The following is a 12,481-nucleotide window of genomic DNA, read 5'->3' on the forward strand; positions in this document are numbered from 1 at the left end:
TTCATGTGCACTGGCATTCCTTCAGCAGAAATCCATCTCCTCTTTTATGTCATTTATTTCCATAAACCTGTTTTCTTTTACTTTGTTGGGAGGGTATTGCTCCTCAAAGGAACTCCGCAAAATAAAGATCCAGATCCCTCCTACATTATCCATAAGAAACAAAACTCTGTGAGATGGTAAAAAAATCCTGAGTTAGATTCCCCCTCTAAAAGTCAATGATATATTTTTGGCTTTGTGAAAGGCACAAAATGGTAGGGGGGGGTGGTATTGATATTGAGGCTAATTATAGGCATGGCAATATGGGGAGATTTGGGGTTCTACACTTGCATTGCTGTCATTTTGGGTGCACCCAAATTAGAAATAGAAAAGACACTGATACTTAATCATGGCTATAGGAGCACACAGGGACTCCCCAGCCTTCCCCCTTCCCCCCTTTAGCTGCCCATGGAAAGTCTCCAGGAATCAGTGTCCAGCAGAACATGAGTTTAGGGCAATATGGTAAACAAGAGGGAGTAAATAGCAGAGTAAGGAAATAATGACTTCTGGCACTATCTCAAAATTTCCCACCAGGGTGCTGGAGGGACTGAGCAAAAAATAAATAAGAGAAAGAGCAAAAAATAAGATAAAATAATCTCCCACTGGACCTAGTGGAAGAGTCATTGGTAAAAAGCACTAAACATTTCTATTTTTCTCCACAGAATTTTGGAGACATATTGCACAGGTGAGTCTGTACCTTGATACCAGCTGGTGCTCTTTCAGTTTTTACAGACATCAGGCAGGGATATGCTAAAGTGAAGGCAGAACTTACTGGGATCTTGTTTGAATTTTTCCCTGTATCTATCTTCCCGTCTCCAACTGCATGTTTCTTTTCATTGCAATACTGAGTGATTGCATTCAGCAGTTTCTATGGACAAATTGCAAAGAACACCCCCCCCCCAAAAAAAAAAAAAACTGAATTAAGGAAACTCCTCCATTCCCAATATCTTTTTTTAGTTCTCAAAATCCTACATATATGAAGGAGAAGATGCTAAGTTTTCTGAGGGATGAGAAAGTCAAATATCAATACCTTAGAGACAGAGCTAGTGGAATCTGAGGTGCTAGGGTAGAGGAAGACGTGGTGGTTTGTTGTTCTATTCATAGAAGTTGACAGTCCTGAAAAACAGATGAAACAAATTCTCTAAGAGAATGATGTGAGGCCCTTAGAACCTTTTTCCACCAGAAAGCAGATTCCCCTGCTTGGGAAAAATTTCACAGCCTCTATGTTGAGAGTGTGCACTAGGCCAACTAGTCTTCAGAGAACCCCATCATTTCCAGGTGGAGAGCATGTCAGTGGGATCCAGAATTTCCCTCTTGAAGATCCTCAAGGACCTAAGAGACTCAGGATCTTTACAAATTCCTGGACAAGATGAGAAAGGGTTAGAATGAATTCTGGTTCAAATGGACTTTCCATTAGACTTGAAAATTAAGGAACTATGAAGAAGAATTATTTGGCAAAGTGGATTTATTTAAGTCTACTAATTATTCAAATTAATGGATTTAAATAATTCTATTGAAGTATCTTATACATGAAAATAGTGGTTTTGTTTATTGACTGTAAACAGTATCTTCCTCTTCCTTCTTGCAGGAGTGAGGCAGTGTGTGAGCACATGCCCCAGCCTGTGAAAGCAGAGCTCACTGCAGTGACCATCTCAGGGATGATTGCAAGGTTCGAATTGTTCAAAGGTAAGTGCAGGCCCATGGGAAATATTCCCATTATCTATCATGTGTTGTTAGGACCATGCAGATAATCTGCCCTCTATTACTGTGTTTCCCTGAAAATAAGATATCCTCCGAAAATAAGACCTACTTACAGGTTTCCTTCTGAGTGAAATATAAGGCATCCCCCCGAAAATAAGGCCTCCCTAGGCTAAACATGAGAGATTTGGTCCACTGATTCTGAAAGAAATGAAGTCACAAGAAATTCACCAGGAAATTCAGGAATTGGATAGTTATGATGATGTTCCAGAAGATGATGACATGATTGTCATTGAATAAATGAGTAAATTCTTGATACTGTAGGATTCACAGTTTGTCTGGTTTGCGTTGACAACTACCGTATTACTGTACCATATACAGGTAATAAATTTCCTTTATTTTCATTTAACAATAAATGTGTACTGTATTCTTCATGGAAAAATAAGACATCCGCTGAAAATAAGACCTAGCGCATCTTTGGGAGCAAAAATTAATATAAGACACTGTCTTATTTTCAGGGAAACAGGGTATTAGTGTGTACTATTTTCAAACATAAGTAGATCATTTGGCTGTATAATCATTTCGTAAGGGATCATGTCTTTACAGTCACCTTCATAATACTAAGCATGAAAGGTAGTGAAAAACAGAAATATGATTCAGACTCATAAATAGTGAGTTTCCTACATGTAAAGGAATTATGTCAGAAATGAGCAGTATAATAAATGGAATAATGTTCAGATTTAAGGTTAATTATCTATTTTTATGAGCAAAACTGTACATTTATTCTTTTTAAAAAAATAAATCTTTATTGTTCAGATTATTACAGGTGTTCCTCCTTTTTTTATCCCCATAGCTTCCCTCCACCCGATTTCCCACCCCATCCCACCCCATGTCCTTACCCCCCACTACTGTCTTCATCCATAGGTTTAAGACTTTTGTCCAATCTTTTCCCGAACCCCTCAGACCCCTGCCCCCCTGAGAACTGTCAGTCCACTCCCTTTATATGTCCATGATTTCCTTATTTTCACCAGTCCATTCTTTTCTTCAGACTTTTTATTCACTTAATTTTTAGATTCACTTGTTGGTAGGTATGTATTTGTTGTCTTTTTGTTGTTCATGATTTTTATCTTTACCTTTTTCTTCTTCCTCTTCTTAAAGAATATCCTTCAGCATTTCATGTAATCCTGGTTTGGTGGTGATGAACTGCTTTAGCTTTTTCTTGTCTGTGAAGCTCTTTGTCTGACCTTCAATTCTGAATGATAGCTTTGCTGGGTAGAGCAATCTTGGTTGTAGGTTCTTGCTGTTCATCACTTTGAATCTTTCTTGCCACTCCCTTCTGGCTTGCATAGTTTCTGTTGAGAAATCAGCTGATATTCGTGTGGGTACTCTTTTGTAGGTAACTAACTGTTATTCTCTTCCTGCTTTCAAGATTCTCTTTGTCTTTTGCCCTTGTCATTTTAATTATGATGTGTCTTGTTGTGGTCCTCTTTGGATTTCTCTTGTTTAGGATTCTGTGCATTTCCTGTCCTTGTAAGTCTATTTCTTTCACCAGGTGGGGGAAGTTTTCTGTCATTATTTCTTCTACTAGGTTTTCAATATTTTGCTCTCTCTCTTCTTCTAGAACTCCAAAAAATCGGATATTGGTATGCTTAAAGTTGTCCAGAGGCTCCTTACATTATCTTCCTATTTTTGGATCCATTTTTCTTTTTGTTTTTCTGGTTGGGTGTTTTTTGTTTCCTCATATTTCAGATCTTTGGTTTGATTCTTGGGATACATTGATTTAGAGTTGAGTTTCTGTAAATTCTTTATTTCATACTATGTATTCATAATTTCTGTCTGGTCCTTTTCCTTTTTTTTTCCCCCCCCCCATTCTTATTAAGGTCCTTGAAGGTGTCATCAAGTTTCTCAGCAGTTTTTAGAAGGTTCTTGAGTAACCTTATAAATGTGGTTCTGAACTCCATGTTGTCCTGTAGTTTGCTTTCCTCCATTGTCCCCTTTCAGGGTATGCCTCTGTGTCTCTGCATTTTGGCTGCTTCCCTGAGTTAATGGAGCGGCTTTGTGTGGTAGGTGACACACAGGGGCCAGTAGCTCAGCCTTCCCAATCACCCGAGGTAGTCAGTCTTGGAACACCCCTTTGTGGGCTGAGTGAAAAGTCTTGGTATAGTTAAGCCTTGATTGCTATTGGTACTCTGGGAGGAATTGTCCTCTAGGCCAATTGGCTGTGGGGACCCGCTGTGTTTATAATGGAAGAACTGCTGCACTGGAGACAAGCTTATGGTGCAGGACTTGTTTCAGTGGGACTTTGGTGCTCACTGAGTCTGCCTCTTGAATGTGTCAATTATGGATGTGAGGAATTGAAATCTGTGTCTTACCCTGACCACTAGGTACACTGGCTTCTGGATCTCCAATGGGGTGCAGGACAGCTACTGTCTGAGGTCACCCTGCAGGAACTACAGCAAGATCTACAGTCCTCTCCTCCCTGCTTGGGATTTGTATATTATGGAGCTGTCTGAACTGGCTTGGAAGTTCTTAGCAATAGTGAAGGCCATTCATATGCAAAAGCCACTGCTTGGAGCTTGGGTGTGTTTGTAGATTGTGTGGGGCAGAATCTCGGGGCATCATTAAGCTAGGGAGTGGCAAACAGCAATGGCTGGCAGTGAGATGTCCTGCACCTCCGACTGTGTCTCTGAGTCCAGCACAGGAAACAATTATTCCTCTGTGCAGCTCTGCAAACCAGCCACCCTCACTTTCTGATCTGATGGCAGACAGTCTAGCTTCTCCCTGGAGAAGTTCGGGTCTCGTGTGTCTCTTTCGGGTTGAAGAAAGCAATGCCTGCCGCCAGCCGGGATCTACCACTAGCCCATGTTGTGCGCCCCCATACCTCCATTTTTCAGCTTTTTTGCACTGAATGTTCCCCTCTCTTTTTGCATGGTTGTAGAACTTTCACTCAGCCAGCTTTCCCATGGCTCTGGTTAATGGATATTTTGTCTTTTAGTTGTAGTTTTGAAATTGTTGTGCACAACTGCAGTGTAGGTGTGTTTACCTATGCCGCCATATTGGGTTCCCCTTCATGTCTTGGTTGGAGGGTGCGCTTTAATGGACTTACATTTATTCTTCATATATAATTTTCAAATGTTTACAACAGTTTTTTTGTAGACATATAGCATACTGGATCTTATTTGGTTTCCTTGTATTTTTCCCTCCAATGGCCATATAATGTAAAGATTTGAATTAATATGTAAGAGTTAACAGAAGACTTGTTGATGGTAGACATTCTGAGAGGTGTGACATGGTACCTCATTGATGTTTTAATTTGTATCTCTCACGTGATTAGTGGCTTTGAGCATGTCTTTTGGATTTCTGAATATCCTCTTTTGAAAAGTGTCTATTTAGGTCCTTTGCCCTTTCTTGATTGGATTGCTTATCTTCCTTTTGTTAAGTTGTATGAGTTCCCTGTAAATGTTAGAGATTAAACCCTTATCAGAGATAACATTGGCAAAATGTGTTCTCCAATGCAGTGGGCTTTCTTGTTTTGTTGATGATTTCTTTTGCTGTGCAGAAACATTATTTTGATGTAGTCACATTGTTTATTTTCTTTTTAGTTTCCATTACCTTGGAGCTGTATCCATAAAGATATTGCTATGGCAAATGTCTGCTATTTTGATGCCTGTGACTTCTCAAATTTTTTATCCATTTTGAGTTTATTTTTGTGTATGGTGTAAGCTGGTGGTCTAGTTTCATTTTTTGCAAGTATCTATCCAGTACGCTGCTGTAAAAAGAAGGAATTCTTTTTTTTTTTTAAACAAGGATTTAAAATATATATGTATATATTATTGATTTTTTTACAGAAAGGAAGAGAGAGGGACAGAGTCAGAAACATCGATGAGAGAGAGTCATTGAGCAGCTGCCTCTTGCACACCCCCTACTGGGTTTGGGCCCACAACCAAGGTACATGACCTTGACCAGAATCGAACTCAGGACCTTTCAATCTGAAGGCTGATGCTCTATCCACTGAGCCAAAGTGGTTTCAGCAAAAGAAGAAATACTTAACATTTGCAACAGCATGGAAGAAACTGTAGAGCATTATGCTAAGTGAAGTAAGCCAGTCAGTGAAAGATAAACACCACATGATCTCACTCATATGTGTAATATAAACAATATTATAAACTGTTGAACAAAAATAGATAGAGGCAAAGAAGCATTGAACAGATTGCCAAACTACAGGGGGAAGGTAGGGAAGGGTTAGGGGGGTAAGAGATCAACTGAAGGACTTGTAAACATGCATATGAGCATAATTAGTAGACATAAGCTACTGGGGAAGGGGGTGAGGGCAAGTATGAGGGTGGGTAGGGGAGGTCAATGAGGAACAAAAAGGAGATATATGTACGACTATTTGTAATACATTAAACAATAAATTTGAAAAAAGAGTTAACAGAAGAATCCTATCTAATAAAAGAGTAATATGCAAAGTGACCATCACTCCAACACACAAGATGGCTACCCCCATGTGGACACAAGATGGCCACCTTAATATGGCTGGCAGGGGAGGGCAGTTGTGGGCAATCAGACCAGCAGGGGAGGACATTTTGGGGGGACCAGGCCTGCAGGAAGGTCTGGTAATATATAAAATGACCATCACTCCAACACACATGATGGCCGCTCATGTGTGGTCAAACTTGGCTGCCCCCATGTGGACACAGATGGCCACCACAAGATGGCTAGCAGAGGAGGGGAGTTAGGGGTGACCAGGCTTGCAGGGAGGTCAGTTGGAGGGGACCAGACCTGTAGGGGAAGGCAGTTAGGGGTAACCAAGCTGGGAAGGGAGGGTAGTTATGGGTGACCAGATCAGAAGGGGAAGACAGTTGGGGGAAAGAAGGCCTGCAGGGAAGGACAGTTAGGGGCTACCAGGTAGGCAGGGGAGGGCAGTTAGTGACCAAGCCAGCAAGGGAGGTGAGTTAGGGGCAATCAGGCCAAGAGAGTAGCAGTTAGTCATCAATCAGACTGGCAGGGGAGTTGTTAGGGGGTGATCAGGCAGGCAGGCAAGTGGTTGGGAGCCAGCAGTCCTGGATTATGAAAGGGATGTCTGGCTGCCCATTTAGGCCTGATCCCTCGAGGGGTCCCAAAGTGGAGAATGTGCAGGCTGGGCTGAATGAATTTCATATACCAGGCCTCTAGTTATTTTTATGAACAACAAAGTAAAAACACACCAAAATTCAATTTACTCATAACTGAAGAGTTACATGTTAAATCTCAAAATGCTGATAGCCCAGAGTCAGGACAGAGGACAGAGGGACTGGTGAGGGGTTTTTCAAACACCCTATTAAAATGGACATAAATTGGATTTTAATTAATTTATCTAAAAAAATGTTCGACTTATGCCAAATCAGTACATCCCTTCCAAAATGATGATGTGATTATTTAGAAGAAATGTTCCTCTGATTCTAATTTTTTACAATGGAAAACAATTCAAAGAATATTAGCATTGGCCATTTGCTATGAAAAGTGAACTTGGAGACATGAGTCTTTTTGTTCTTAATCCTCACCCAAGGAAACATACACAATTTTTTTTTTAATTGACTGAAGAGCGGCATGGAGAGGAATAGTGAGATAGAAACATCAGTGATGAGAGAAAATTATTGATCAGCTGCCTCCTGCATGCCTCCTATTGGGAATCAAGCCCAGAACCCAGACATGTGCCCTGACCAGCAATGGAACCTTGACCTCCTAGTTCATATGTCAAGACTCAAACACTGAGTCACATGGGCTGAGCTAAGTATATTTTTTTTACATTAATTTTTAAAGACAGTAGAAGGGAGGGAGGGGCGAGAGAGGGACACCATGTACCCAGGCAGATGCAGGTGCAGGGGATGGAACCTGCAATCCAGGATGTGCCCTGGACTTAAATCAAACCTTTTATTCTAAGTTGGTGAGCCAACACTCTGACCACTGAGTCACACTACCCAGGGTGAGATGAGTCTTATATTTTACTCTACACATTTGAATTTTTTAAAAAATGTCCAAATTTCTGTTAGGGATCTGTTTGTTCTACACATGTATAGGTCCTTTATTAAATGTGACAACCAACATAGCTCATGTTAATGAGACCTCATAATAAAGCAACATCTTGAAAGAGCAAATTTGCCTCAGGACTTTTATCTGCAATGTGTCCACATGATTATTTTTTTTCTTTTTGCAGAGATTGTTATCCTACGGCATGCAAGAACTCACGGTCATGTCTTCCTAGATGGAAGTTTGATAAGCCTGGATGTTGGATGTGGCCCTCTAGATGAACTGTGTATCACCTCACAATATGAGTGTTTTCTTAACTGGGGTGTTCAGACTTTTACCATTGGGAGACATTACTGGGAGATAGATGTGGGAGACACTTGGAATTGGGCTGTAGGAGTCTGCTGTGATGAGTTGGTACAGAAGCATATACATTTCCATAAGGCATTTTATCTTCTTGGCTGTGCTAAAACGGACATGCACCACAGTGTCTTCACCACCTCCCCACCTGTACTGCAATATGTGCCCAAACCTATTGGCCAAGTAGGGGTATTCCTGGATTATGAAGGTGGAAGTGTGACCTTTGTAAATATAGCACAAAGTTCTCTTATATGTAGAATCTCTCATTGCTCTTTCTCTCCCTGTCTCAGGCCTATCTTTTGCTGCAGTCACTTCAATTAGAAATACATTAGGAATTTTTCAATATTCTGGGGAACTCCAATATCTATGGAAGGCATTTTCCTGGTCACTATCAAATAAGACAAATATGTTACATGTTTTTGTTTCTAATTTCCTTTTATGTCATGAATACCTATTTACTGTATTATTAAATATGATAACCTACAAAACATATGTATTGGTTTGTGCTTGATTCAGTTTAGGAAAATCATCATCCATGATGCATTTGTTTTATTTGTGAACTGTCAGGAAGTATAACTAGAGATGACAAGGGTGTCTGGAAAGGTAAAATTCAATGCAAGAGAGAAGGCATCATTCATTCTCTTCCCAAACAGACATAGTTGTAGAGACAAGTGTCAAAAATGTAAAATACACACACATGCATTCCAATGGCAATTTAGAAACAATTTTCTAATTTTTCTTCAGCTAACTATATTCTATGTGTTTTTCTCTCATTTTAATAATCCATAGTTTGAAGCAACATTACTTAATGACCTGTGCTATGCATTCCTTTGTAATTCTCACCACAGTGATACATCAGTGTTATTCGTACTCTCTACTAGATGGAAATTAGCAGAATGATCAGACCAGTACTCTCCTCATCTTCCCTAGTATCTCCGTCTAGAGATATATTTATTCATACGCTATACTGTCTATGTATGAAGTACTTAATACTATATCATAATCTTCATAACTCCATATCTTCCCTGGCTTTCCCTCTATTAATCTGTGAAGTCCTGTGTCATTTCCTTACACCTGTCATCCAATTCACCCTCTCTACAGCTGTGTTTAACCTGTTGATTAAACTCTTCAACAAGTATTTAGTCTTAATTATTGCATTAAAAATATATATATATATATATAAATTCTATTTTTTCTTCAACAAGATAGGAACATTCTGCCAAAATTGTTAGTTGTATGAATACTCAAATTGAAAATAAGGTTATATTTATATAATTGGAACACTGAGCCCTCTGAAATATAACATTAGAGAACCCCCTTTAATTAAATCAATTATATATAATGTATTTTGCATTATGTGCTAAGGTAACTAAGATTTTTTACCTTCTTAACTAAATATCATTATTCATTACTCCTTTCATTAAATATATGCTGTGGCTCTTCCCTCACATTTGAAATGCTAGCAGGTGAAAAACACATGGGTGTTTTAAATAAAAAGCTTTTATCATATTTTAACTTTAATATACAATAGTGGTTTTTATTACTGAAAAATATTTCGTTTTCCTTAAAGATTATTATATTGCTTAATTTATAATATACAAACTGTGCTTTCATAAAAACATACACAAATAAACATTATAAACTGAAAGCTTTCAACTTTCTCATCACTGGTGGTGTTTAATTCATGTTTTGATCAAGTGTTTATGCTAATGTAATCTAGGAAAAGTACCATGGTACTTTTAGTCTCATTAGATTTCTAAAAATAGTAATTTTATTGTGCAAAATAGAAATAATGAAAATGTGCCAATCAGTATCAGTTTTTAACTGAAAGGTATTATCTATAAACACCAAACTCAGCCATCATAGATGTCCCCACCCACAGACAGCCTCTCAGTAACTTGAGGCCTTTTTCAATAATCGGGTCCACCTCTGGCTAGGACAATGAAACCCTTAGCTACCACCCAGTAGCAGGTGACAGTGCTGAGAAGAAAGAGACACAAACCCGGGTTGACCCCTGGAGAATTTCCTGTGGTGGTTCTGCAGCCAGGAGCCATAGCCCCATGCCACCCAGAGACAGGAGTTGCAGGTGCCCAGTTGTTTGATGCTGGCTCTTCCCACTGCAGAACCCAGCAAAGGAACCTGAGCTTCATTTCTCTGTGGAGCTGCTGGTAGAGCTGGTGTGTGTCCTCCTCTGAAGCCAACCATCACCACCACCACCACCACCACCAAGAGTTTTGGTCCTTTTTCTCCTCCTGGTGCCTGCCTTTCCCATGCTGCTGTGGATCTATTCCCTCCACCATCGCTAACTGCAGCAATGCTGTCCTGCATGCTGAGCTCTTCTGGCTACAACCCCAATGGTCCTTATTTTATAAGGACACTGTTTCCTTAAGAATGGTAGGTGACTTATATATGGAGCTACTCTGGCTGCTGATCCTGGGGAGCTACAGGAGCCCTGTAAACCCTCTCTCCCCTTCCTTGGGACTGAGCTGTGTCCACCTCACCACACTTCTCACTCAGTGGGTGGTTTAGGAAACTTTCTCAGAGGCCCCAGTCAGCCAGCCAGTGCAGGACCATCTCAGTCTGTATCAGAACAGCCCAGTGGTAACTTCAAAACCTTGTATCCACATATTATCTAATCCAACAGCATCATCTCCTGCAATGTTTCCAATAGAATTTTTCACAAACAAGGATATTCTAGAAGCATATGAATTCCATAGCATTTTCAGTAGCTAAAATAAACAAATAGAAAATAACTTAAGTGTTCTGAAATCTGGGGTATCATTTTATAAAATATGCCACATATTATTAACTGAAGATATAAAATTTTCTGTAATTACTGGTTTATTCCATGATATTTTGTGTGTTTTTAATGAATATGTTGTATTAATATTCTAAAACAAATAATTGCACATGACAGGCCAAACCAGTGCTACATAACTCACAATACTGAATGATATTAAATTAAAAATAAAATCTCACTTCTGTCAGTCAGGTTCGCAATTTGTGAGTGATCTTAGAAGTAAAAATCTCAACTTATTACCAATACAATCAGAGGAGTATATTACTATAATAAACAATTCACTGAGTTTATGAAAATCTATGTAGGACATTCACTCCATAGCATGGTAACGTGGACCTGAATTTGTTTTTCTTAAATATCATGGCATTTAATCAAGGATGTTTTCTGACTGCCAAGCTGGCCCAGCAGAAGGAACATGATGTGGCTGAGGGGCAGCCATCTTGAATCTTATCCACACCTTCTCTTGCTTACTTAATCCAATTAAGAGCCATGATGAAAGGATTTTGCAGATATGAGCAAAGTCCCTTATGCTGATTTTTAAAAATGTTTTTATTGATTTCAGAGAGGAAAGGAATGGAGGAGGGATACAAATATCAGAGATGATAGGTAATCATTGATAAGGGCCTCCTGCATGCCTCACTTTAGGGATCAATCCTACAATCAGGGCATGTATCCTGACCAGGAATTGAACTGTGACCACTAAGCTCTTAGGTAGATTTTAAACTAAAGAGCCCAAATCTGTTTATCTTCATAACTGCTGACTGAGGGGCAGGCTTTTAATTAAACCAGCACTAAGGACCTTCTGTATCCAGAGACCCTGGAGTGGTGCAGTGGAAGATCCCTTACACAACTCAGCACATACATCAGGTTTATTTGTGTGTGACAGTTGCCATTTTGTAAAATACATAAACTTTTTAAAGTGTAAAATGAGATCACTTTACAGTGAACCCTTGATTTTGTGGACCTTGATTTAATAGACTTAGAATTTAACAGACTAGGCTTCTGGGCTCTATGTCATATGTGAAAGTTAATACCCTGTTAGTTTTTAAATATTTTTATTGATTTTCAGAGAGGGAGAGAGAGAGAGACAGAAACATTAATGATGAGAATCATGGATTGGCTTCCTTCTGCTTGCTTCAAACTGGACCAGCAACCCACAAATATTCCCTTGTCCAGAATCAAACCTGGGACCCTTCAGTCCATAGGCCTATGCTTCATCTACTGAACCAAACTAGTTATGGCTGTAGCCTGTTGATTTTGAAATGCTTTAACAAACAATTGCTTATAATTATATTAACAGGTTGTTATTTTTTAAAACTAATTTACTGAATTTTTAAAAACATTTTAGTGAACAGGCTATATGTTGGAAAAAAACACTAGACATTTTGCTGACATAAATAAATACTAGATGTCTACAACTATATAAGCATACTTAAAGCCAGGGATCCTAAACAATGTTCAGGAATGATTAGCACATGATCACACCCCTTCCTGAGCTGTTATTGGTTGGGCTGGCTGATGTTCCCACAGGTGCTAAGCCACATCCCTGCTGTGTGCATTTGTTTACTCCTGGTGACTGTG

At 39.4% G+C, this 12,481-nt stretch overlaps 1 protein-coding gene across 1 annotated transcript in view; it reads left to right on the top strand.

Annotated features, from left to right (window-relative positions):
- LOC118712538 (putative tripartite motif-containing protein 49B) overlaps positions 1-7,978 on the top strand; it is a 19,388-nt gene extending 11,410 nt beyond the window's left edge. The window contains exons 6-9 of the mRNA XM_045578149.1: positions 699-721; positions 1,625-1,722; positions 3,736-3,797; positions 7,931-7,978. Of these exons, the coding sequence (XP_045434105.1) occupies positions 699-721; positions 1,625-1,722; positions 3,736-3,797; positions 7,931-7,978 (231 nt within the window). The remainder of the gene's footprint in view (positions 1-698; positions 722-1,624; positions 1,723-3,735; positions 3,798-7,930) is intronic.
- Positions 7,979-12,481: the final 4,503 nt, after the last annotated feature.

The sequence above is a fragment of the Pipistrellus kuhlii genome, unplaced genomic scaffold (genome assembly GCF_014108245.1).
Source record: "Pipistrellus kuhlii isolate mPipKuh1 unplaced genomic scaffold, mPipKuh1.p scaffold_m20_p_9, whole genome shotgun sequence".
Taxonomy (NCBI): Eukaryota; Metazoa; Chordata; class Mammalia; order Chiroptera; family Vespertilionidae; genus Pipistrellus; species Pipistrellus kuhlii.